Source organism: Astatotilapia calliptera, chromosome 7 (genome assembly GCF_964374335.1).
Source record: "Astatotilapia calliptera chromosome 7, fAstCal68.1, whole genome shotgun sequence".
Taxonomy (NCBI): Eukaryota; Metazoa; Chordata; class Actinopteri; order Cichliformes; family Cichlidae; genus Astatotilapia; species Astatotilapia calliptera.
The window spans coordinates 45,279,568-45,306,855 of NC_137428.1; the positions used below are offsets into that span (position 1 = coordinate 45,279,568).

Below are 27,288 nucleotides of genomic sequence, written 5' to 3' on the forward strand. Positions count from 1 at the left end.
TGGATCTATGTGAGAGCATGGCTGACAGAGGAAAGGCCTTCTAACTCCTCAGTGACCAAACAGGTTCCTGCACAAACCTACACTGCTGGCAAGCCTGTGTTTGAGCTGATGGCACTGAACACATCGATGTTGGTACAGGGCTTAACTATATGGGTTTTTATAATATGTATGCACCAATAAGATGTGTGGCTTACAGTGCGCTGATATCAAACATCAACATGACAAGTGCTGCTCAACCAACTAAAAGAGCTCTGCGTGAGCTGAGACGTCCCCTCACTGTGTCACTCAGGATTCAGTTTTGAGAAAATTATGAGAGCAAAAGTTTCAAATGTGCAGTAATCCCTGGAAGCCTAAAGCTCAGACTGCAGACTGACTGCTTCTGCCTACTTTTGGATCTTTATGATGTCAAGATATGAGAGGAGATATCACTAACATGGTCATCTCAAGCACAAACGCTTAAAAAGTAAAGAGAAAATGTCTTCTTTCACATAGTGGATGACCTGCACCAAGGCCCAGCAGAAGATAAATACAGATTATTTTGAATTTTGAGTTATGCAAAGCTCCTCTTGTAGAGTTTAAGAATAAAATAAATTAAGCTGGAAATCAGAATAAGGAGCTCACTTAAATTATTTGATTGCCTTTTTTAAAGAAGATGCATAAAATATCCATGAAAACCCAACACACATCGCAAAACTCATATTCTATTACTAACGACTTAAACAGAGAAAATTATTTCTTATGTGTTTATTCACTGATTTTTGTACTAACTGAATAACAAACTGTCCTGCCTAAACAAACAAAAGCCTCTCACTGACAATAAAACCGAATTTCAAAGTCAAATTAGAAATAAATCAATACTACGCGCACAAAATTCACGCTTTGCCACATTCAATTCCAGAACCATGACTAATCAATCACGGGTCTTCACTGAAAACCCATCTGTGACAAAGACAAATATTAAGCTGCGACATCCATCTCTGAATTGAGCTGAGCGATTTTCACAGAGCAGATTATTAGCCAGCAAACGGAGGATTAGTACACTTGAGCACACATAATCCTATTTCACTCAAAGTTGTTTGGCTGAAAACAAAAGCGGCTGCATCACGTCTCCACAAAGAGTTCAATGACCGAACGCTCGAAAACACGCCGTTAAACTGACTGGGTGAGCTCATTTAACCAAACTGTCACTGCAACTCGTATTTGGTTCTGATTCTTTAATAGACAGAGGCTGTCTGGACTAAAGCAGGCTGGGACTCATGCTGCATTATGTATATGCTTATGTAGCATAAACGTTTTCCCTTATCACTGGCAAAGGAACCAAGGGAATTATTCAGCAGAGACATTTTCCTCTTTTGAAATGAAAGACTTCACAGACGAGCAAATATACATTCAACAGATTAACCAAGATCAAAGCATCACTAATGGAGAAGTCAAGACGCTCACACAGCTCACTCTGGCTGTGGAAGATGCTTCTAGACAAGCTTTAATTTCTTAGACTGCCTTGTACTGCTTACAGTTCTAACAGTACATTTATTTAAAGAATTGTATTTTTCCAGATCTTAATGCATCTACAAACAAATCCATTTTCTGCTGTTTTTCCAGGTTAGTGGAGCAGCAGTCTAAGCAGATGCATCCAGGCATCCCTCTCCTCCACCCCGCTCTTTCGGTGGGAGACCCAGTCACCTTTTTGCAATCTTTTTCTATAAGCAGATCACAAATGTAGCTCTTACCAGACACACTTTGCCGACTGGAGTCAGCCTCCCCATTACTGGCGTTTGAGTTACTGGGAGAGCTGCTGTCCACTCCTCCCAGCAGGGGGCGCAGGTGGCTCACAGACACCTGCTCTATGAAGGAGGTCCCATATTTTCTGAAATACCACCACTCGAAGATCTGAAAGAAAGAAAGACAGAAAGAAACTCATTCACTTAACTGCTCATTCAATGAAGATGATACATTCAAGTGTTCACATTTTTTGTTCACATTCTTCTTAAATTAGCACCTCTTAAAATAATTCTCTCTTTAACCTGCTTAAAATGGGAGTAAATCTACTTTCAATGCCAGCCACACGATTTTTAATCAGAACAAAGTAAAGACAATTACTAGCTAGTAAAGCTGAGACCTCCAGCAGCTAGCTTAAATAGTCGCTATTCTCCATCTGTTTTAACACATCTTTATTACAGTAATCTGAGTGTGGGCTGATTAACACTGTATCAATGGGAGTCAAGCTTGTGCCACAGAGGCCCCGGTATACTTCACCAATTACCACCTTAGGCCAAAGGAGAGGATCCAATCAGTGAAACCTGCTCTTTGATTGGATGGAATTTAGCAGACAAAACATGGAACTCAATAATAAAATAAATTTAAAAAAAATAACATCGATTGGAAAATTTAAATTTAACTTGAGTAGTGATTCTGTACACACAGTTGTGTTCCAGTGACTAACGACCAACTCAGTTTAGATCATTCAAAATAACTCAAACAAGTGCCTGAAGGCATTTCCATATGGTGAGATTTGCTTCTAGAAGGACTCCAGTATTGATATCTAAATGTGATTATTTTACGAGTTGTACAGACTGCCGACTGCTAAAGCTGATGTACTGTGGAGCTTCTGCTTGAAGGAGGAAATGACAAATTTTGATGGGGCTCCTACAGGAATCTTGGAAAACGAGCAAATTGGAACATCTCTCCCACTTACAGAGAAACGAACACTATTGCTTCGATGAAACCAACTGGCGTCCACATTTCTAAATAATTTCACAGAGCATGTGCAGAGCTCAACACCATTTCCAAGCAGCCTACGCACACTGGCCAATCGCCCGCAGGGGAAGAGAGAGTGAGTTAATTAAGAGAGGGGCTATTTTAAACTGCGCACCAACCACTGTTACACAGTTTGCCGTCTCTGTGAAGAACCTGAAAAAGAAATGAAATACTTGGAGCGTCTTTTGTTTAATGCACAGCAATAGAGAGTTCTATTCTTATCTTTTTCCACATCCCAAACAAAACAACCCAGCACGTGTTCTCGGTAATTTAAAAAGCACAAAAACATTCAGTGTGTTGCATTCTGATGCACCAGGCAGCAGAATAAACACTGATAGTGCAGGGAGATAATCTCATGGAGGACCAAATGAGGTTTGATATCCTTTCATTTCAGCTTTATATGACCTGTGAATGTGTGATTAAAGCCCTAACAAATTATATCCCAGGCTCAAAATCACCAGGGGGCCACCTCTGAAAATTAATTTTCTCCTTTTAACATGGAAGAGAATGTCAAGTAAAAGCACACAGTGATTAAGTTAGATTCATCAAGGATGTGATTTTTGCTTTAAAAAAAATAGATCCATTTCACAGCAGGAGGTTTCAACACCATTTATATTTGATATTTGTATGCTTAAGTATAAACAGGGCAGCCAACTTAAACATTCACACTTTGCAAATAAAAATTACTGCTTTATTTATAATAAATTTAAACCAGTATCAGCTTCAACAATCAACAAATATAAAGAATGAAGCACATCTTACCAATATGAGTCCTGATATGAGGGAGGAAGTACCTGTCAGGGCCACGTAGAACTTGGGCGTCAGGGTGTTGAGAAACATGCTTACTACAAGGAAGACACAGAAAGAATAAAGACAGATTTAAAAAAGGCCTCCTCTACATCACAGGGGAGGTACTTTTGAAAATATATCTTTGAAATGTTGAATATTCATAAAAAATAGGTCATGTCTATAGAGAAGAAGAATAAAGACGGTAAAGACAGACATTAAAAAGACTCAGACATTTATGGTTCCAGCACATGTCATCCACATGCGGTGTTTGGCATTTCCCAGAGAACCCTGCTGCTCACACTTGAAATTACACAACACTATGAAACCCAGGTAGAGTTTAACTTCAGGGAAACGGAAACAAAACTGAGCTCAACTGACAGCCTTAACAGAAATACCATATTTTGAAGCATTTTGCAAAGCTTTGCCACGGAAATGTTATTTATAGCACAAAAATGGAACCCTGGATGATGTCTAAATAACTGTTAACAAGGTTAATATAGTAGAAACAGAGATCGATTTTCTCAGTGTGGTCATAAACTCTGGCTATAGATTCTTAAAGCCTACATTTTAGTCACACTGACAGAGCTGATTATAGGTTGAGATTCTAGCGAGAGTGCACCGCTGGAAGCAGTCCAAGTGGATTTATTTCAAAGTGAATAGTTATAAATTTTTTACAGATTAAAAATGCTGTACAGTTTACAAAGCTAAGCCTTTACAAATCAAATGACATTCCTCCATTTACTATAAAGAAACTGTCAGAGGTGCATACAGAAGCCTTCATTTATCCAATATTTATTTTTAGTGCCTGGGAAATGCCTCTACTCTGAATCGCGACATTTAAAAGCAAAAAATAAATAAAATCAATCAGTGTTTGCTCTTATTCCACTATCACACAGAGCCCTTCACACAGCGATGGCCTGAAACAACCTGAAATATTTTACTAAAATTTGCAGTTGAAGCATCTGTGGATACTCCAATTACTGTGATTAAATATGGGAAAGTTCAGTTCAGTTCAGTTCAGTTCATTTTTATTTCAAACATTTCAAACATGTGCCTTCACAATCATTACAAAATATCATTCCATTATTTGTTTGAAAAGGAGTAGGCTGAAGTATTTACTTATTTGTCCCTACCCCCTCGAAAGGGGAATGGCTAGAACCGCATGCACCATAGTTTTCTACTAGCAGCAGATTTGGAAGGAATCTTCAACTACCTTACCGAAAAGATCAGCAGCGTGACCTCTGTGCAACTTCAAATGCCTGATGATCTTCTCTGATTCTTTTAAATGTTTGGCCAGAACACTGACTCGAGAAAGCAACAGAGAGCTGTCTGCAGAGCTCAGAAAGAAGCATCTACATTAAAATGGTAAAGGCTATTATGTTATTCTTACAAATATAAGGTTCATGGGACTGCAGTCAACCTCCTATGATGTGGAAATGGAAAGAAACCATCCAAAACCATTCAAGCTGAACTCCAAGGTCAACATACGTCATTTCTGATCACACCATCCATCACATTTTAAACTACACTTGGTCTCCACTACTGACAGAAAAGACACAAGAGCAAAATGCATGTTGACAAGCCCCAAAGTCCTTTGGACTGATGACACAAAACTGGAGCTTTTTGGCCACTCAGATCAGTTCTATGTTTACAGGTGGAAAAATGATGCTTTAAAAGAAAATAACACCTCACTGTTGAAAGGGCTGGGGGTGGTGGGTTTGGGGCATCTGGCACAGTGAACCTGTGCAGGGCACAATGAACGGCCAAGGCTACCAAGGTGAAAAATACTGCAATGGGATAATGGTCCAAAACCAAAAAAGCTAACAGCACTCAAGAAAGGCTGAGAAATAAACACTGGACTATTCTTAAATGGCCCTCCACGAGCCGGGATCTGAGAATTGCAGTGTGGAGACACTGTCCCTCAAAAGAGCACTTGACAGTTACTCAGGAAGAGTGAGCCGTGTGAGCAAATGCAGACGAGTCATTGTGAAATACAGAGATCATTGTACTGGAGATCACTGTGGTCTGATTTGTGGAAGGGTATCAACAGCTTTGTCCATGTCTGTATATTTGGGGTGCACTGTATACAGTAAGTCATTTCAGATTCACTGTGTGTAGCACTGATTTTCAGACACAGTTTCGTTCACATAAATCCCTCAGTCAGTCCACAAACAAGTGTTAGCAGCCATCAAGCAAAACAACACACCCTGATTACGGTTTAACAAGACGATGGCCACACTGCCTGAATCCTGATAGCCTCCAGTAATATTAGTTTGTTTTTAACTATAGTTAAAAACTATAGTTAAAAACGAACTAACAAAAACCAACTGAATTTTGTTCTTACTCTTACATCTACAAATCTTTTCTAGCCTCTTCTCTCATGAAATGACAGCTCAATGGGATAAGAATATGGGCTCAAAATGTGGTCATAAATATTTTGTACTTGTAAAAAAGATTTGTGTGTGCGTAAAAAAGATTTGTGTGTGCGTAAAAAAGATTTGTATGTGTAAAAAAGATTTGCGTGTGGACTTAGAAAAAAACCCCTGCAAGTTACAAGTACGGATTTTTGACCCTATTTTTCTTCCCTTCATCTGATTGGTCAATGTCATGTCAATCACAAATGTAACAATCCAATCAGAGAACAGATGGGTTTGGCTGTCGGAGGGGCGCTGTTTTGAACTGCAGGTCCTTGAAGGGTGATACCCGTTTGAAGCTGGAGGATCGCTATATAAATATCTGATAGCAGCTAGGTCCCCTAACTTTCAGTAGCTGTTGAAAGGATAAAGTTGTGGTATATCAGTGGTTAGAAATAACATTATTACTTTAGGATTAGTTTAACACAAAGTCAGGGCTGACCCAGGACCATTGCTGTGAGTCACAGTGCGCAGCATAAAAGTCCTTTCACATCGGATGCAGGATACGCTGCTAATGCTAACTGCTAACTAAAAGCAAAGGATCCAGAATTTGTTGCGCTGGCTGCTGAGCTCTGTGGGTTTTTGCAGCAGCTCTACCTGTACTAGATGCACCTGCTCCTTGTCTTTTCTATCTCTGACTTTATGTCCTCTACAAGAGTTTGGTTTTTTTGCTAGTTCTTCAAATGTTCAATAAAAACATGTATGCTAACTCATAACGAAGAAAGCTTTGTAATGAAGACTGTCATTTCCAAAACACTGCCCGCCCCCACCCCGCGGTCCGCAGCGCTGTTGAAAAGGCTGTGGAAGTCCCTGTATTAAACACGTAGACCTGTGACACAAAAATCACCAAACTCGGACGACCACAGACTGTTTTCCTTCGTGGTGATGAAGGAAAACGCTGGGTTGGCATGTAAAAGGGCATTTATTCCCTTCAAAGACCTGCAGTTCAAAAAAAGCGTCCCTCGACAGCCAAACCCATCTGTTCTCTGATTGGATTGTTACATTTGTGATTGACATGACATTGACCAATCAGATGAAGGGAAGAAAAATAGGGTCAAAAAGCCGTACTTGTAACTTGCAGGGGTTTTTTTTCTAAGTCCACACACAAATCTTTTTTACGCACACACAAATCTTTTTTACACATACAAATCTTTTTTACGCACACACAAATTCTTTTTACACATACAAATCTTTTTTACAAGTACAAAATATTTATGACCACATTTTGAGCCCATATAAGAAGGCTCGATTTAAAAAGAAAAAATTGAAGAAGAGAAACATTAGAAAGCAATATTTAATCATGTGTTTCGCCTGTATCTTACAGCACAGCTTTCCACCATCAAACTGACTGCACATAAAAACTAAACTAACCATTACAGCTGTACCACTTTAGGATTGGGCTCAAAGAAACAGTGTGTTTTGTGCTGCAGATTTCAGCTGAGCCACTCTTGATGCCTCTGTGCTCTGTCTGAAACTTTGCTTTTACTGGTGTTTGAATTGAAACTTCAAAATGACAACACAAATTTTGTTCTTTGAAAATAGATGTTGTCTCATGGGCAAATGGGAGGTCTCACAACTCCGCTGAAACCATCTACCTTCAGTATAAACTTTTCTTTCTGGTGTGTTCTGTGTTAGCTTGTTAGTTTGCAGGTGCTGTCGAGTGTAACCGCAAAAATGGAACCAAATATAGAACCTAAAGGGAAAAGCAAGCTGAATTTTAAATTTTAAAGGGTTAGGATTGGTCAACGAAAAACCCTAAGAGTCCTCTGCCTTCTGTTTGCAATTTTGTTCTGAGAACGGTGTTACAGTACAAAAGCGACAGCTGGTATTGTGAACTGTGACATTTCTACTCACTCATAATCCTTAATTATTTTCACTGGGCCTTCGTTTAGCTCTTCAGGTCATCTACAGGCTAAAACAACCCTTTTAGCTCCAATCCCTTAATAAGCTACCTTGAATTTAAGGCAGCTTCCTTCTTATATGCTGCCCCTCACAAACAAAAGACAAACACGAGGTAGGAGGACCTCCATACTTCAGATGATCATATCAAGTTTCTACACAGACTGTCAGAAACTGAGCAATTACTGCAGACTGAAGCTTGGGCTCCTGGATCTTGGAGAATACTTGTACTGAACTCATTATTTCTGGCCATGTTTAATATGAGCTTCCACCATTGTAATGGTTTATATATGACAGCGCAGAGGAAAATAAAAAGGCAAATTTGAGCTGGATCATTGCAAAAATGAACTCAATGGAAAAAAAATATTGAACTATTTAAGGAAATAAGTGCTAACTGGGTGATGCTCACAAAATGGTAGCGAGTTAACACCCCTTAATTAAAAATCTAGCACCTTTAATTAAGGAGCAAAAAAGCCAGAGGCCTCGGCTATGTGTGAAAAAGGTTTTTTTGGTTAAAAATTAAATCCAAGAAAAGGAAACAGCACTAGCCTCAAGCCAACGTTTCAGACATAAAATAATGATTCACTACGGAGTGGCTGAAGATTATAGGTAAAGTCTTTCCACACAATCAGCTGCTGACTTGCTCTTTGTACAGCCACTCTGCACGCATACTGAAGTTGATGATTAAACAACATAACAGAAGAATTAAAAAAAATAAATAAATAAATCATATCTCAATTATTCTGTTTGATACTGCGATCATGGATACTCATAGAATTTGGAAAAATTGTGCACAACTTAAGAAAAGATTGTCATTTAATTATTTATTTCCACAAACTTGCATAATGATAAATGATAAATCACTCCCTGCCGCAGCCTGGCAGGGAGTGATCGTGGACTTTAGCTAAAACTAAAGGGAAATGGCAAAACCCGGGGACTTACTACAAAACAAAAATTATTTAAAGATCGATCACCATGTTGATTATCTGTAAATAGTTGGTAGAAGTCAAGGCTGTAATTAAACACTGAATGGCAAATTTTCCAATACCATCCCGTTTTCTGGCGACAAAGCAGGACATCTCCCTCGTGCATTTGGTGTAAAGTTTAGAGATCTTATTAGCTGACGTAAACAATGCCATACTGGCAAGGTACTGTATTTTGGTTGGGTTGTCATGTTAATTTCCTGTGAATCACACGGAGGATAAGAAAGGCAGACAAAAGATTCAGAAACCCAGCCTCATTTGCACTCAGAAACACACACGTGCATAAATTAAGTGCAGCTGGACAGCTATTCATTGCAGTGAAGTGGAGGCTCTCATCCCAGCAGAGAAGCTCTTTCAGTTAGGTCTATGGAAAAACAGGCTTAGCAGCTGCTGTAAGTCTGCAGTGTCTGGTCTCTCAACCACTGCTGTCTGGCTGGAAAAGCACTCTTCATCCAGCCAATAAATCTAGCCATAACTAATATACAGTGTTAGTATATTCATAATCCAAATGTCACACATTCAAACTCCCAAAACAATTAAAGCTTGACATCAGAATACAACATTTATTTATCCCTGTTTTACATCATTCTGGATTTGGATTTATTGGCTGTCAGAAACATGAAATGGTTTTTGTTACCGGTAACTAAAGGGTAGATCTATTTTTAGTTTGTACAAAAACTCCCCAACTTTTCATAAACAGTAAAAACATATATAGTTCATATCGTCTAAAGGGCTTTAAGTGGCCTAGAAAAGCATTATGTAAATGCTGGTATATTTTGATTTACCAAAGTCTAAAATGATGAGATCAGTGCATTTACAAGTAATCCTAAGTGTGCACTCTGTAAGGGAGCAGATAAGAGTCAGAGTCCACGACCACCTGCTGTTTAACCTTTTAGTTTGTGAGGGGCGGCGAATCACAAGAAGTTCATTTAAAGGGAAAGGTGCTGAAACAACTTATTTCAGACAGACGATGACCTGAGGGTTATAGGAAGCTGCTGTAGTCAAGTCAAAGAACAAAAAGCTGAGACAGAAAAGAGCTTTTACTCCTCAGAAAATGTAAGAGTTATTGTGACACTGATTTCAGCTAGCCAGACTCACATTGCCTCTGTTTTAACAGCTATTTAATTTGATATGCAGAACAAGGTTCTCTCATTTACATGGCTCTGCAACTAACTACAATCATGAAGCTTGACTGAAATCATGCTTAGTTCACCAGTCCATGCGCTCCACGTCCTGCTGGGAGTAAGCGCTACATTATTCCAAATTCATGTTACTGAATTGAATTTACAATGAAAAATGGCTTTGAGAACCTACCATGTTTGACAAACTTTATTAATCATCAAAATCCTGCATACTTAAACTAATGGTTCAATCTAACGTCAATGTGAGGAGACAATTCTTCCACACACTAATTTTATTTGTTACATTGCCATGACCCAACCTGGTGACACTTCATGCTCTAACTGCACTTTCCTTTAGCCTCGTTGGCTGCTACAATTACTACCAAGAGTTAATACTAGCCAGAAAATAGCGAGAGAGTCGGGTTTGAGAGTAAGAAGATGAATTGGAGGGACAAATTCTATCAGGCAGATTCAGGACTAAATGTCACTGGAGACAACAAAAGATGTGACCTTTACTGAAGAGGGGGGACAGTCGGCAGACTGCTGGCCTGACTTGAATGATAAAAGACATGACGTGAGACACACGTGAACACGCCTATTCAGACTTCTATCTCATATACGCACATACACAAAGTGTGTCCATCAGTTACAAGAAAAGAAAAAGTAAGACGTCAGTTAATTTGTGTTTTAAATAAAAATCACTGATCCTTTTTGAAGGATGATAATAAAGAACCACTTCCAAATGGTCAAATACATTATAAGCCTCCAAGTTTGATGAGCACTGTTCATCAAAGTGCAGCTTTTGCAGCACCTTAATCTCATGCAAATATTTTTGTTCTCTCCATAGTGGTTTGTCTGTAGCCAAACAAGTTACCATTTATTTAAGTTAATGAAATGTTTCATTTTTTTAATTGATCCAGATCCAGGAAGTAGGAGGTATTACGTCTCAGATCACCTTTACTTTCTGTGCTCCTAGTGAACTATAAAAATCATAATGTACACTACACAGTCTGATCATGACATCAATAAGGAAATTGATTCAGATCGGCGCATGCAATCTTATCAATATTCTGTCCTTTTAAAATACTTTCAAAACAGCATGGCTGATCCCTGTGTCGACAGATAGCTCTAATCCCATTCTGATTCTTTGAGTAATGCATTTATTTATGACATACAACATACACTGCACTAGGAATTTTAATTTCAACAATATCTTTTCTTCCAATAATTTTTATTTGAATAAAAAATTTGAAAATTATGCAAAATTTGAAAATTATTTGAAATTTGAATTTGAAAATTTAATTTTTAAAGCAATATCAAGATAAAACTGTCATGTTTTTAATGTATTTTTGTGTACAAAGCTCTCAAGTTGTCTTCTCTTATCTTTGCATCATAAATCAAGAACTCCTATTTCCTCTACAATGCTGGCTCTTTTCTCAAAGACGCAATTTAGTTCAGCTTGATGACAAAAAGAACTTTTGGTCAACAAAAATACTCCAGTAAAAGTTGAAGTATTGAAGCAACTTTACTCAAGTAAAAGTGAAAACATACAGGATTTACACAACTGAATTTAACAAGACGTTTTGTAAGCCGTCCTGGCTGCTGTCCATCCCCTACACTGACACTATACTGTTTATACTGTCTTTAACTAGACGGTATACAGTTGGTATAAAGGTGGAATTCAGTGAATGAGTCTGAGCATCATCAGCTTAAATTCAAGTTCATTTCTGCTACACTTGACATAGCCTAGCATAACCATGAGGACCACACCCACTGTGCATCAGTCCAAGACAATGCTTCAAACTCACCACAGTATGACAAGCTGTGCAATCCAGCACTAAACTACACAGTAGTTTTGACATTTGAGTAACGCAAAGTTAGTATAGCTTACTTTGTTTACAGGACATTTCACAATATTGAAACTACATCATACAAACTTCACTGTTCAGTCCTTTAAATCTAACCTTGCTTCTCACTCCCCTGTCCTGTCTAACGTCTTACATCGTTTGTCTTTGTGACTAAAGTTAGCTTGAATTCTTTTCTCTCCCTGAAACATACAGCTCCGCACCTTCACACAACACAGCGTGCAACAAGCTTTGTTGAGCTGATTGAAATGTTAACTTAAAAAAAAGCACTATTTAGGTTCTGAAGTACTTAAACCACAACCTAGAGTAACGAGCCTGTTTGTAGATGTAAGTAGAAAATAATTTTTAATATGTAGAAGTAGAAAGTACAGCTTTTTGTGTAAAAATGTAGGAAGTAAAAGTAAAAAGTTATCTGTGGTATAATAAGTAGAGAACAGATACCTGAAAAATTCTATGTAAATGCAATAGCATTGTATTTGTACTCTGGTCAAAAAAATCTTAAATCACCAGCTATTTCATCAGGTACACCTTGCTAATATTAGATGGACGCTCCTTTTTGTAAATAAATAAAGAAGTGGCAAGTTTCTTGGGGACAAGCTTTACTGCTCACATATGGAGCTGAACTGTATCCTACGAGTTTCTTCTTTCATGTTGTTGAACTGCTGATTACATTTAAAACGTTTAAAGAGCTTGGAAGGGGTTAAGACGCACAAATGCATATTGGATTAGCACTGGGAATAAAAAAAAGCAATACAGACACATTTTCAGATAGTTTAGTTGACTTAATCTACAAACAGAGCTGTAACTTTCAGCACTGGGAATAGGTTGCTGTAACAGGGTGATGGCTGTGCTTAAAGACGTGCATTAATCTTGTGTTTTCTTGTAAGAAGCAGTTTGCGGGTGGCATGAGACAAAGCTAGGAGGGTCTTGGAGGCTGCCTGCATCCCAATGTATGTTGTAAGTCACTGCAGCTCAGCTGTTCATGCTTGAAATGCTAGTTGGCAGTGCTGATTAGGCAGGGCCTCATAGCCTGGCTCATATTGCAGGCCCTTGCTGATTGGGAAGGAGAGCCTGTCTTGGTCCGACTACCTCTGCTGACCTTTTACTAAGATGGACATCTCTCACCGCAGCAAAAATGCATGTGTAACAGGGTCCATGGTTTTGAGATTTTGGCTTTACCTTCGTGTAAATGTGCAGGGTTGACAACATGCCTTTAATGCAGAAAAAAAAAAATTCCAGGCTATATGAATAGCTCAGAGCTTATTTAGTGTTATTTCTAACAAGGCTCTGTTACTTATTGCCAAGAGAAATGTTCACAGTAGCTACCATTTGTGCACACATGTTAGATTATTATCAGCACTGAAAAATTAATGATCTTCAAACTTAAGAACTGTGTTAACCGAGGACAGAGACAGTTAAAGTAACTCATCTAAACATACGAGGAATTTATTTTGGGTATCTATGGAAACAGTTGAAACAAAGAACGTAGAGCCAAACTGGTACTTTTCCCTTGCGCGGAAAAAAGATCTAACAGCTAAGTCTCTATTAATCAGAAGACAGACTGTATCCATATTTGTATTGTATAATGCTCAACATCCAAACATAAATATAGAACCCGTTCCAGGACAAAAACTGAGAGTCTTCTGCAATTAAGGTGCCACTTAAACACAGCAGCCCAAAAATATTCATCTAATTTACAAGTGTGTAATCATAATATCAAAAAAGCCAATAATTTTAAATCAGAGAAAGCATAATTTACACGAAGACTAGAAAGTAAAACAATAAAAACTTCCAGAGCGATGCCAGCAGAAAATCTGCTTTTTAAGTGTCTTTTTAAGCACCTAGAAGATCATTGTTTTACAAGATTTGTTACCTTCATTTAAAAAAAGATTTAAAATAAAATGCAACATACAAAACTGCTTTGGGGAGGCCTTAAATGCATTGGCATTAACATTGCGTTCCGTTCATGTCAATAAAGCAACTGGAAAAAAGGAGAATAACTGATGGGCAAGGCAATTGCTGTTGTAATCTTACAACAACTGGGATTTTGTGCAGGAGCTTTGTAGATGCTGATACAATCAAAATAACCCTTCTTCCCCATTTAAAATATCTTTTTTAATATCATTAGAGAATAAAAGCAATACATGAAAAACAAGCACAGGTGGCAGAAAGAAAAAACACACAAAAGCAAAAAACACCAAACAAGGCTTATTAAGCCATCCACAACAGGCCACTTTGTAAACACAGATATCAGCAACAGCTCGCATATTCCTAACACACAAGCACACACAGATACACAACTAAAACATAACACACACACACACAAAATCAGCAGGCCTTCACCCACGCGCTGAGCAAACAGTCCACTTCATGAATATCAATACGAAATGTACAGGACCACCTGCTATACAATATAAAGGCCGTGTGCAAAGAAAAAGATCAGAAACACGGCTGCCATACAGTTCCTGACTACACATAGCCCGTCAGCTGCACACCAAATAAAGCAGCACCAGATAACTTACCCTCCATTCCACTGACATATCCACTGGAGCCACCAGCACACTAACATTTGCTACTTCAAAAAAGTAAAAAAAATATATATATTTTTGGTTAAACCTGATGTTTTGTTGCTCTTTCAAAAAGAAAAGGAACAAAAACCAAAGCCTTTGGGAGTCCATATCAATACCCACATCTAATCAGAAGCTAGTCAACTTTCATAGAGCACATTTATTAGTGAGGGCTCTGGTTTGGTCACGTTTTCTTGATTGGGGCCCGTCTTTGAATGACAGCAGGGCAACACAACTGTGAGCCAGTTCTGTCCTCCTCTTCCTCTAGTAAACCAGCAGAATAAGTACAAAGGGGAGTCTGAAGATGCCAGTCCAGCCAATCAATAACATGGATTTTAATAAAGGGAGGTGGGGGAGGTTTGCTACTTAGTCTCCTCCTGCAGAGGTAACCATGACAACCCCAAATGACCCTACAGGAAAATGGATGAAGCAATCTTTTAGAGATACGGAAGACCCTTCAAATCTGTTAATAATACAAAAGAAATTATTATTTTCTGTTAACCTTTATTTAATACAAATTAATTTAAGCAGCAGCCTCTTTGACACACACACACACACACACACACACACACACACACACACACACACACACACACCCTTTTACTTTTAGCCTCAGCCAAGTATCATGTCATTTATCAAAATGCCCACTGACCCATTTTAAATGGAGAAAACTCAGGTTTAAATATTTTTGTCCCCACAAAGCTGTTGAGGGGACGGTTTAACATTATCATCAGCTCACGTCAGAGGCATAATTTCTCACTTGATCAATTTATTAGATTCAATAACATTCGGGTCATGAGGCACTTCCTTTCTTCTTTCAGCCTGCTGAAACACTAGAGTGATGATGTGGAAAGCAATGGAAAATTAAAAGGCTGACAAGATTAGCTGCAATATCACGTTTATGGTTGAACAAGATGATGACAAATGCAGCAATTTCCTCTACAAGATGCTGCTGAGCCAATTCAATTATTACTGTGCTTCCTTGAGGATCCACAGAGAGGAATGATTAAAAAAACAAAAAACAAAAACAAAAGATAGCAACCGCCAATGATTTAGTAACGCACTGCTCCTTTACAAAACACGAGCAACAAACACTACTAAGCGTAATGAGAGTCTGATTAATAGTAAATGGACTAGTACTTGTACAATGCCTTTCCACTCAGTTTTGAGCACTTAAAGTGCTTTCACTACAAGTCTCATTTACTCAGTCACACACATTCATACAGTGCTTTTATATATACACACCTAAGCATTTTTATGTAATATTCACACACACTCACATGGATGAATTGGAAGGCCGTATAGCTTATGGCCATACTACCCTGATGATAAAGAGGATGGAAATACTAATTTTACCACAATTCTGAGAAAGAAAGAAAAAGCTCCACAAAATCCCAAATGTTTGGGAATGACAGCAACTAAGCCATAAAGTGGTAGGCTACATAAAATCACAGAGCAGGGTCAGTGGACGCTGAGGCGCATAGTCCACAGAGTCAATCAGTACTGACCTCCAAACTTCACGTGGCCCTCATGTTATCATGCTTCTCTGTCTGGCAATGCAACAAATGTGTCTGGGTTTGGCGGTTGCCATGAGAATGGTACTTATCTGTTTGGTGGGGGGTGAGGGGATTATAGTGTGTGGTTGTTTTTCAGGAGTTGGACTCGGCCCCTTATTTCTAGTGAAAAGAACTCTTAATGCTTCAGCAAGACATTTTGGACGATTTCATGCTCCCAACTTTGTTTGTTTGGGAATGGGCCCTTCCTGTTTCAACATGGCTGTGCATCAGTGCAAAAAGCAAGGTCCATAAAGAAATGGATGAGGGAGTTTGGTGTGGAAGAACTTCACTGGCCTGCACAGAGTCCTGACCTCAAACTGATAGAACACCTTTGGGACTAAGGACACTGTGAGCCAGGCCTTCGCCTCCAACATCAGTGTCCATCTCAGAAATGTATTTCTCAAAGAAGAGTTGAAGCTGTTATAGCTTCGACTCTGTCAGGGTGGGCTGACATATTATTAAACTCTATGAATTACGTATGAGATTTCACTCAAGTTCATACATGTGTTCCTGCCTAGCTCTGGAAACCCTGGGTTAATTTAGTGAGTTGATAACCAGCTTCTCGTGACCGCTTATCCTGACTGGCAATGTTAAGGTAATTAAATAGAGATAAGGTAAGTTAAAGGATACCCCGGTACGTTGTGAGTCTGTTCTTTTAGTGGCAGACAGCAAAGCTCCACCATGTTTACCTGCCCCTTAAGTGAACTGGTAAATACTCTTCACACAGACTGGTATGAGATTCTGTCCATATCATTGTGCTTCAAGCCTTATTTCCATTAAAGCTCATTCTGGTAACCTAAAAATACTTTTCATCAGCAGCCAAGCACACATAATAATTATGGAGGAGGGTGAACACCAAAAACAGTCATGTTATAATGCGTCATCTCACCCACCAACAGCATAGGGACCAGCTTATCTCATTAAATTGACTCTGCTTACACTGAACCTGCTTGGTTTTTGAGGTTAGTTGCATCCTTCGGAGTTCTCTTGGAGTAATTACAGGTGAACGTTATCCAGACAAGCAGGGATTTGGAGGGATAAGAAGCTTTCAATTGGATGATCACCATGGGAATTTGAACGCCAGTACTAACACTGATAGTGTATGTCAATGTTCAGAATATTTTATGCTTTAAACAATTCAACTCTTAACAACTTATAACAAAGAAATACATCACCACTTAAAATTAATATCAAGGATACTCTTAAATTATCCACCAACTGTAATTTAAGCCACAAATGTACCAGCAACTACCTATCTTGTGACTCTGGTGGGAATCAAATTTGCTGACATACCAGAGATGAAGGCACTTTAAGCAGGTTTAAATATTTAAACCTGCTTAAAGAAAACATGAAAACAAACATAGTTAAGTACTCAAATAAATTCAGCAATATGCAAAAGAGAGCAGGGTGAGAATAAACTAAAGAGATGCAGAATTACCTCACCGCTACTGGTTCTTGCCAAGTCTCTGATTATTAAAGCTCAGGATATTCAGCTGTGTTTCTGTTGGCACAGGCTATGCAATGCTGAAGTTAAGGATGGCAACAGCAAATGGCCCGGGAGCTGGTCCTGTCTGTTGAATACATTCACAACCAGCCTTAAATCCATATACAGATATTTAGTAATGTGATAAGGTTGGTAACATAACAATAGATGATGTATCTAACAATATCTTGGATTTAGAGAGGACCGTAAAAATAGCCAAGACTGTTCTCCGTGTATTTTAAATTTAAAAAGCACAATAACTGTCAGGGAATAGGAAGTTCTGACATTGGAGGGTTAATAGAAGTATTTGCTGTTGTGGAGATTTTCCATAATACTGATTTTCCTTTATTTCTTTGTTTGCCTTGATTTGTCTGCAAATGTACATTTTGTACAAGGCAGAGAGAGAAAAAATAAAGCAGCTATTAAAACAGCAAGGTTAACACTACTGAGGAAGGCCAGCTTGAAAAAAAAAAAAAGAATGGTTAAATTAATGCAATTAAATGGGCTTTTTACACAATTTCACGCACCACGTAGTCAAATCGTTTAACAATAGACTGTGGTCATTTAAACTTAGTGGCTCAGATATATGTTTCTGACAAAGCATAGAAGTGTACCAAATGGCAGTTCTATATTCTAATTCGTCAACTGGAGACATGTGTGCTGAATATGACCTGGAAGTCCGGAGGTCAAAATGGCGAGACAGAAGATGGCCCCTAGGGAGGTCGAGAACGACCAAGCTAAGATCCTGTGGGACTTCTACATATAGATGGACAAACTGGTGATGGCTAACCAACTGGACATATTAGTGGTGGACAAGCAGAGGAAGACGGCCATAGTGATATATGTAGCTATACCGACTGATAGCAACATCAGGAAGAAGGAACACGAAAGCTCAACAGAGAAGGCAACAGTGATCCTAGTGGTAATCGGAGCACTCAATGCAGTGACTCCTGAGCAAGGCAATGGCAAATGGATCCAGCAGATCCCAGGAACAACATCAGAGTTCTCTGTCCAGAAAACCACAGGTCTAGAAACAGCAGATATACTGCGCAGGACCCTCAAGCTCCCAGGCCTCTGGTAGAGGACCCAAGCTTGAAGGATAATCACCGCCTGCAGGGGCGAGAGGGGAATTTTTTAAATTTTGTTTTGGGTTTTGTTTAATAAAAAAGATAACTGGATGTCTGGTTCTAATTTCCCAGTGTGGCCTTTAGAGATACAATCTCTGACACCCCTGGGTTAAGTCTTTAGTATGGGGTCTCTATGGCAGTACTGGATAATCCCTCTTTTGTAGTGCTGGCTGTACAACAGTAGGCAATAGTTTACCACTGGGCCTTGCACCTATTTAGTAAGGATTTAGGGTCAGAGGTCATGATCCAATCAAATACATTAGTGTTGCTTTCATGGTATATAAGACCTTACTGAAAGCCCATTAACTACAATAAGCCTCATTTTTAGCTCTCTTGACTTCCAGCCACTATATAAGCTCAGAAGACCAAAATAGCAGTAGTCAGCAGTTACCACAGAAACCTGATCACTCTGCCGTCTTGCTGTTCTTACGGGGGTTACCACAGCAACAGAGACAGCTGGTTGCCGTCAGAGTGCTTTCATCAAATGGCCATCTTCAGTAAGCACCTTATTCTGCTCTTGGGCACAGACAATAGAACAGCAAATACAATACACAACCTGAAGTTTCCTGAGGTTAAAGGCCATTGGTGGCTCATCCCTGCACTGAAAGATAAAGTGACCCTCTCACGCAAACAGCCAAAGCAATATCCAGCTTTAAAAAAAAAGTATTCCAAAATTACCACTGATGAAAGAACATACACTGATGGATTGGTTTGACTAAGGTATGGCCCAAAGCAATCCTCCCACAATGAAAACATACCTACATATGCCAGCTGCATTCCCATGAGCTCATCCTTATTAGTAGGGATATTGTTGGCAATTTAACATTAAGCTTCCAAAGAAATGCCATAGACCATGCTGATCAGGGCTTTAAAATCCTACTCAGTGTTTTTGCTGCATGCTGAAAAATACTGCTGCCCCTTAAAAAGCAACAGACTTAACTACACATGGAACAGTTATCCTCATGTGGGGTGTGCTAGATTACACTCCAAAGCCAGGGAAAAATAAGAAACAACAACAAGAAATCTGTGATTGTTCTGTTCTATCAGCACAATACTAAGAATGAGACATATGTTTATATGTTGACAATGTTTACTTAAAGCCAATGAATTATGTTCATCAATTACAACTGGCTCAATTATTCACTGTTGTACCCTTCTGTTGGTATAGGATGTCTTAATTTTGCTTCATGGTAAATGTTAGAAACAAACATTCCAATGAAGAGAGGAAGTAGTGAGATTTGAAATACAAAACACATTTGCTGTTTTGTAATGTACCAGTCGCTGGCAATTGCCGGGGTGCCAAGCAGACTCTCACTCTGACAAATATATTTGTTTTGTTCTATTACCAGCCACCCTACAAAAGTACTAGTTCTTCAAATGTCTACACAGAGTCAAATAATCAGTCTTGATCAGGTTATTTGAAACAGCTCTCAGAGTAGAAAATTCTGATAATTTTCTGGCCCTTGATTTTACTTGGGGGGTAAACTCTCTCACCAATAGAGGATCATTGTTAAAAAGTTTAGTGGCTGCTTCCTGGACTAATCAGTTGGGTGGTTTCCAGGATTTGGGTATAGTGAGGGAAAATCTTCAGAATGCAAAATGAGAGCAAATGCAAAGCTAAATATTCGTGGACTTAATGACACGCTGTCCTGATAGGCTGGTGACGGGCACTGGCCACTTCCTGATGCGAGTCGCACAGGCAAGGCTACACCATTTCTTTTCATAGGCTAGTGATTAGGTGACGTTGAATGTTATAACATATGGGATAAGGATGGTTTCCCCACAATAAAAATACTGGTGGCCAGCAGTACTATCCCCCAGCCTCCTAGCAAATGGGATTAATTTGAAAATCCGAGGTGATATTCTTCTTGAGTTACTGCATTCATAAGATTTTCAGAAAATTTGATCTCTGACCTTGACCTTGAGGTCGAAGTCACTGAAACTCGTCCAAGATTTTTAGCAGATGGTATGAATTTCAAAAATGCTACATGGTCTTGTTCCCGAGTTATTGCCTCTACATACTTGGGTGTCCATGGTGTCCACGCTGTCCGCCCAACAGGATGACAACAATACTCCATCAGCGTTTTATATGGCTGAGGGGTAAAAAGAAAAAGAAAAAGAAAAGAAAAGAAAAGAAAAAGAAAGAAGCTATTTTCAGAGTCCATAACAAACATAGGATTATGTTTGGGTGGATAGCGCTACATAAAACAAAGGATCGACGCTCCATTGACAATGTGACCCAAATTATTACTGATAAGTACATAAACAGAGAAGATTCATATACGTGGCTGCTTGCTCTGCAAAGCTGTCAGCTGGGCTACTTGCCTAAAAGAACAGTTACAAGTCATTATTACTATACAGAAGTTGGTTGGAGGAGAAATACAATCAGTGCAGAGAGAGACTCAGAAGCTAAAGTCAGTGCAGAACAGGAAATCAAACAGTTAAACTTACATTAATAAATATTTTGTGAATATAAAGTAACACTGTCTGCTGGCTTTTCATTCATAAAAGTATCCGTATCTTAATAGATGGGTTACTATGCTATTTAAATTGCTGCACAGGCCTGTCCTCAGATGTCTTGACTGACAGAGAGCCAGTGTACTTCATTAATATCCACTGATGGATGCAGGAGCAGTCATGAGGGAAGCTATTATGTTTCTGCGACACCACATTGACTAGAAAACAGAGAAATTTCAACAAACAACAGAAATACTCCAACAGATTTTACTTCTTGGTATCATAACTTCTTGATCCCAAATGTATCTGAAGCCCAGGTGATGATTATTGATTTCAGGCAAAGCAGGCATGTGGCCAAAGAGTGCATTATGCATTATGAAGGGGTGGAAATGGTTACACAGCACAAATATTTTGGTAGAGATTTTAATGATTAGCTTCAATTTTATAGAAACACTGAGGTATTTGTGAAGTGGTAGCAACACAAAATTCACATTTTCCCTTCGTGCCAGTCTTTTATCAGTGTTTTATACAGAGGCTCATGTGTTTGTCCTTTATCTGCTGGTTTCACAGGCTTCCTTTAAAAGATAAAAACTGTCTGAACAGAACTTTTAAAGAAATACTGGTTTGAAACCAGCAAATCAGCATTTTGTGGTCATCTATTTGAGGGTGAAATTATTCAGCTGGCATCAGTGTGTCCTTAATAAATTTAAAAAATGCTCATGCCTTCTGCAATTCAGCTACCATAACACTTCAAGCCATTTTTCCCCCATTTGTTTTTTTCTGTAAGTCATCATGTCTAATGGTTATCCCTGTGTTTTATGTTGAAGAAATGCTCCAAACAAACAGCTGCCAAGGTTCACAATTCACCCTGAAAGTATTGATCACATATATATACTCAAACTTACCATGAACTTAGATCGATAAACAATCAATTAACCTGGGAGAAAATCTTTGCAGGCTTAATATGTTCTTACAGTTAGCATTGCATGTACGCTACTTATGCGAGACACAAGGTAACGTTACAAATGTTCGAAACATAGGAAAAAAGATATCTGAGCATCTGAACAAAAAAAAAAATATATCAAGAGGGAAAAAGTTATCTATACTGTGTCATAGTTACTTATAAGCATATCCTACATCTACATGTTTGCTTGGTTTTTTTGTTACATTCACTGTAATATTGACCAAAAGAATGCCCAAATCGCTCTTCTGCACACGCCGTAATGGAGCGAACACTCTTTTGAAAAGGACCCAGAGTCTCTCGTCTACATCAACACAAGACAGCCAGTGTTAATTTATCTACACTCCTGTTTCCAACAGTTTGTTCCTTACATACCGTCACAGTAACATACCAGAAATGTCACTGTGAAAGCTAGCTATAATTGGTGTAGTCTGTCAACTGTCTCTCCAAGTCAGTGATGGTGAGCACAATACTCCATATGGACATCCATGGAGATTTAAAAAAAAAGTTGTAAACAAGAATCACTGTTTGTCCATGGTTTCTGTGTCCACAGAAAAGTAAGTCTCAAGACATTTAAGAAGTAAGAAGTAAATCAGAATCTGATTCTGATTCTGATTTACTTCTTACTTCTTAAATCCAAGGACTATTAAAGTAATAATAACGCCAATAGAAACAGTCCTATGCCACTGTTGATTTCTTCGAGTTCACATCCATGATAAGATCATCATGTCCTCCTAAGACAGTTTAACACCATACAATAATTAGTCTCAAGGCTACTGAACGAAGTGATACAATCTAGAAAGCTGTACGTACTGACCTCAATTCTGATCAAGTATAGACTGACTGTAGAACTACTGAACCACTTCCTCACAGCACCCTACAACAAACAGGCCAAAATGAGAGCAAAAAAGGAAGGCACAACACAGTTACATTTACCTAAAACCTACTTTGCTGAAAAGAAGGGGACAGGAAGGTAACAGCTATTGAGGTCAAACGTATGTACAAATGAGTCCCATCTGTGTGTGTGTTTATGACTGTGACACAAGGTAACTGTTCACAGAAGTGTGCAAAGTGTGCAAAGTTTAGAAATCCAGGTGGATGTTGAAAACTGAGAGGAATTGCCAGTATATTTCAACACTTCCATAACACCTTTGGGAAAATTTAATTCATGATATCAAAATATTAGTCTGGTTAAACAGAATTCTGCTGCATTAGCACATATTTTATCTGTATTTGTTCACCTCTTATAAAGTCACATTCCTTTTGCTCAACTGTAAAAATAAATAAAGAAAAGAAAATTGTTCAATAAGCAGATACAGAAAAATTACAGCTGTCACATCCATATACTATCCTACATGTACTGCCAAATTAGTTCTACTTTATATAACAAGAATCAATAAATATGGTGCACATTTATCTTTTGCTGTACTGAAGAGGACAAACATGTTGGAAGTGACTTCCCAGGCTTTTCTCTCCTGCTACCATCTGTCCTTATTAGAAAGAGAGAACAGATTTTAGAGCCAGAAAGCAATTCGGCACATTTCCCACCAAACCTGAACACCGACCTACAATGTCAATGCTGCACAGAGCTCAAAATAGACTAGTCACTCTAACTGCGATGTCTCAAAATATAGCTCATTTTAAAACAGTAAAACACTGCAAAAAAAAAAAAAACAAACAAACAAAAAAAGGATAAAGCCATTTACATTTGAGCTCTAAATTAGGATTATCTAGAAGTTTTTACCTTCTACACCTACTTGAGAGGAGATGATCTTCTGAACAATACGCAAATCAGACACCCCTGAGTTCTTTCTCACAGCCACACAGTCTGCTGCGAAAGCTTAGCAGGACTTGACGAGCCTTATGAAAGCTTCATCTAGCCCCAAAAATAAGAGATAAAGTAAGATATTCCATGTATAGCAGGATGGTTTCCTATAAAAATGATCTTACACAAAGGATTTCCAGAGACGATTTTAGTGTTTCGAATAAACACTAAAAATTGCCATGGTTTGTTTCCTGTTGCAGTGTTTGTTGGACCCAAGCCGTTTTCACAACAAAGCTATTTCAAAGGATAGCCTATAAAAATGGGTCCCGCTTAACCATGTCAACAAACACTGTTGAGTTTATTACTTAAACCTAAAGAGCCAAATGAACGTTGTGTTTTTGTAGTCTGTCTGTGCTTATTGTCAGGAAACACCCAAGAAGTCACGAATGACTTCCTGCAAAGATGTGCGGAAATAAGAATATCCACATCCAACATTACATATACACTGTGTTGGTGAGAGTATTGCTCAAACAAGAATCAGTGGGATTGGCCAAATTTTGCATGATAGTACTTCCAGTTTAATTTGCCAGGTGGCCGAGTATGATGACCACAAGGAAAGCACAACAGTTAGTAAATGTGTTTGTTCAAGGCATGTTTACGATCGCGAGCTCTGACTTGTAATTTTAAAAACGTCAGTCAAATAAGTGTACATCCTTTCATAAAGAAATGCAAACACTGTGCTCACGATCTCCTATAATCATATCCTGTGAACTGATCAGAACTATACTCATACTTGACCTCCTCTCGTCTGTGTTATGGATTTGCTGTAGATTTAATGCAGCATTATGTCCTTTGAGTTGCTGTTTAATAACAAACAAAAACAAACAAACAAAAAAACCACGCAGTAATGCTTTAATAACCGACCTGTATCAAACTGCAGACATGACAAAATGGAAAGACTGGCAGGCCTGTGTCAAAATGGGACAGAACTCAGAATAGCGGGCAGCGAGGAGAAGCTGCCAAATAAAGGTCACAGGTACCATCTCTGCTACAGCCAAGTAGAATGGTGTCCATAAACAACTGTGCATCTGATATAAAATTATTATATCTAATGAAAAAGTAATGAAGCACAGAAATACAAATTACTATCTAAAGCGGGAGTTAGCTACAACACCATTTAATTTGAAATCAGACAGTACTACTGCACTACAGGGCTTTTCCCTGGATGGAAATGCACCATCAGGAGTTGACTATGCACTAAAGCATGACTGGTCTGTACATCTTTAAAGCAATGACTAGAGTGTTATCTTATTTATTAACTTTTTTTCCCTCCACTGGAAAATAAGTGTATTTTCCATTTTCATAACCCCATTTTGGATGCACCACTTACTTCCTCAGAGGATTGTTGCCAGTTAAAGACGTATTGCCATTGTAACCTGGAGTCATTTCAGATGAACCAAGCACTGATAGTCATGTTTGTATTATTTATTTAAGTGGAAATGCAGATGTTGGAGTACGCAAGATGTCTATGCTTGCATGCACTAACATTTCCATTAATATGTTTCCTTGGAAATGGCGTGCATGTTCAAAGGTAGGTCAGACATGTTAAGCATCTAAGCACACTTTAAACTATTAGCAGGAGTTGTATATTTTACACAAGTTTCATCTAAGTTGTTATTGCTTCTTTTCTGATTCATAAAATGACTGCCTGCAATTGTAAATCTAAAGATCTCCACTTTTAATTTCTTTAAAAAATAAATAAATAAAACTCCACCAACAACAACATTAAGCCATTACAAGATATTGCACAGTGTCATCCAATCAGCTGCACATTTCATAAACAAAGATTAGGCTCTAAACCACTCCTGGTGCAATTGCCAGTGTGCATGCTAGCTATGATCCCACATCAAAACAAGTTAGTTTTAGCCTCGACTGTGCAATCAAGACAGGATCAATGACATAAGCTCAGGCCTTCTGAAAACAATGAGCAGGTAGTAGAGTGAGCCATCACAGTATTGATCTAAGCAAAAAGGATTCCTGTAATGGGAGAAACAAGTACACTGGCTCACCTTAACGTCAACACTAGTAACACTTCAGAGGGAGGTGAGGGGCTGATTGGTGTCCAAAGACACACGTGCATACATATAGAAGAGCAGTGTGCTATGCTTGATTCAGTAGCATTTAAGACAGGAAATGCTAAGCTCACACCTCGCAGCGATCTGACTGAGCCGTAAGAAAGAAGCAGAGCGCAGACTGATGCTTCTGGAGACGATGCAACTCTGGTCAAAGCATCCATCTTCCGACATGCTCACTCACATAAACATGCACAAGAACACATGTTCATTCAAAGAGCAAGCTATTACTATGAAGAGGACAGAAAATGCATAGAGACGGGAGGTCCTTTTTTTGTGGTAATTTGAAATGCACACACGGTAAGGCTCAGAGAGAATACAGGGTAGGCGGTTCAGTCAGCATGTCCAGCTAGCTTGTAGTGCCGACCCTCTGTGCTAAAATGGTAGATCCCAGATTTCTCCCCATGCAATCTGCCACCAGCAACCATGGAGGCAAAACAGGAAGAAGACAAGAGAGGAGAGGGAGATGAGGAAAGATGGAACGCAACAGAAGAGGAAAGCTAGCATATTCCCTTTCCTCCTCATCCTCAGAGAAAACACACACACAAGAATATAAAAGGTCCATAAACAAAGACAAACACAGGGCAGACGGAAGGATGGTGATGGTACTTACATGAGGACTCAGTGCCGAACATGGCTGGGCCGGGAGCTGTGATGGAGAGAGAGGAGGAGGAGGAGAAAAGAGAGGAGAGAGAAAGGGGAGGGTGAGAGAGAAAGAGAGAGAAGGGAGGTTGATGAGCAGGCAGCTACACAGCGGGGGTCATCAAAGCAACACAATGCAGCCAGCCGGCCGTCGCTGCCTCCCAGACAGCCAGATGCCCCAGCTCCGCTATCCGTTGCTGCTTTAAAAGCCCTCCTCCAAACACACACAAACACACACAGCTAGTGCAGCTGCCAAAAAAAGGAGGCTTTTGGAGGATTAAATCAAGTACTAAATAAACATAAAATAAAAACTGGCAGAAATCCTTCACAGCCGCAGCAAATCCAGACACAGAGAAGTGGTTGTGGCTAGCTACTGCATCTCTGCTTTTCTGCAGTCTATATCCTCCTCCTCCTTATCCTCTCCATCACTCTCTCACTTCTCATTCCACTGTACGATTTACTAATGAAGAGAGAGACCGTGAGATTGTGGGGGAGAGGGAGAGTCTTTCCTGGGGAGAGGAGAGCTAAAAGGAGGGAGTGAAAAAAGAAAATCTGGCAAGGAAGCTCCTGCCACTGTTACTGCAGCCGTTGTAAGACAATAGCTATGCAAACAGAGAGTGACGTCAGGACAGAGGAGGGAGAGAGAGAAAGCTGTCAAAGACTGACTGACAACTACTGCTAGATGGAGAGAGAGAGGAAAGGAGGAAAAGAAAGGGGGGGGGGAGAAAGAAGGAGAAACACAAGCAGACTGGATGCAATAAAAGAGCAGA

General features: G+C 39.1%; 1 protein-coding gene across 12 annotated transcripts in view; it reads right to left on the reverse strand.

Annotated features, from left to right (window-relative positions):
* Positions 1–27,288, reverse strand: part of LOC113026206 (suppressor of tumorigenicity 7 protein homolog) — a 59,423-nt gene that overhangs the window by 11,255 nt on the left and 20,880 nt on the right. For 4 of the 12 annotated variants that reach the window (XM_080304554.1, XM_080304551.1, XM_080304550.1 and 1 more), the window contains exons 2-4: positions 26,490–26,525; positions 3,520–3,602; positions 1,731–1,890 (exon numbers count right to left, since the gene is read on the reverse strand). In XM_080304554.1, coding sequence (XP_080160680.1) covers positions 1,731–1,890; positions 3,520–3,602; positions 26,490–26,511 — 265 coding nt within the window. In that variant the 5' untranslated portion in view covers positions 26,512–26,525. Of the gene's footprint in view, positions 1–1,730; positions 1,891–3,519; positions 3,603–14,350; positions 14,551–26,489; positions 27,051–27,288 lie in introns of those variants that run through there. The other 8 variants (XM_080304557.1, XM_080304556.1, XM_026174716.2 and 5 more) reach the window with 5 other exon arrangements.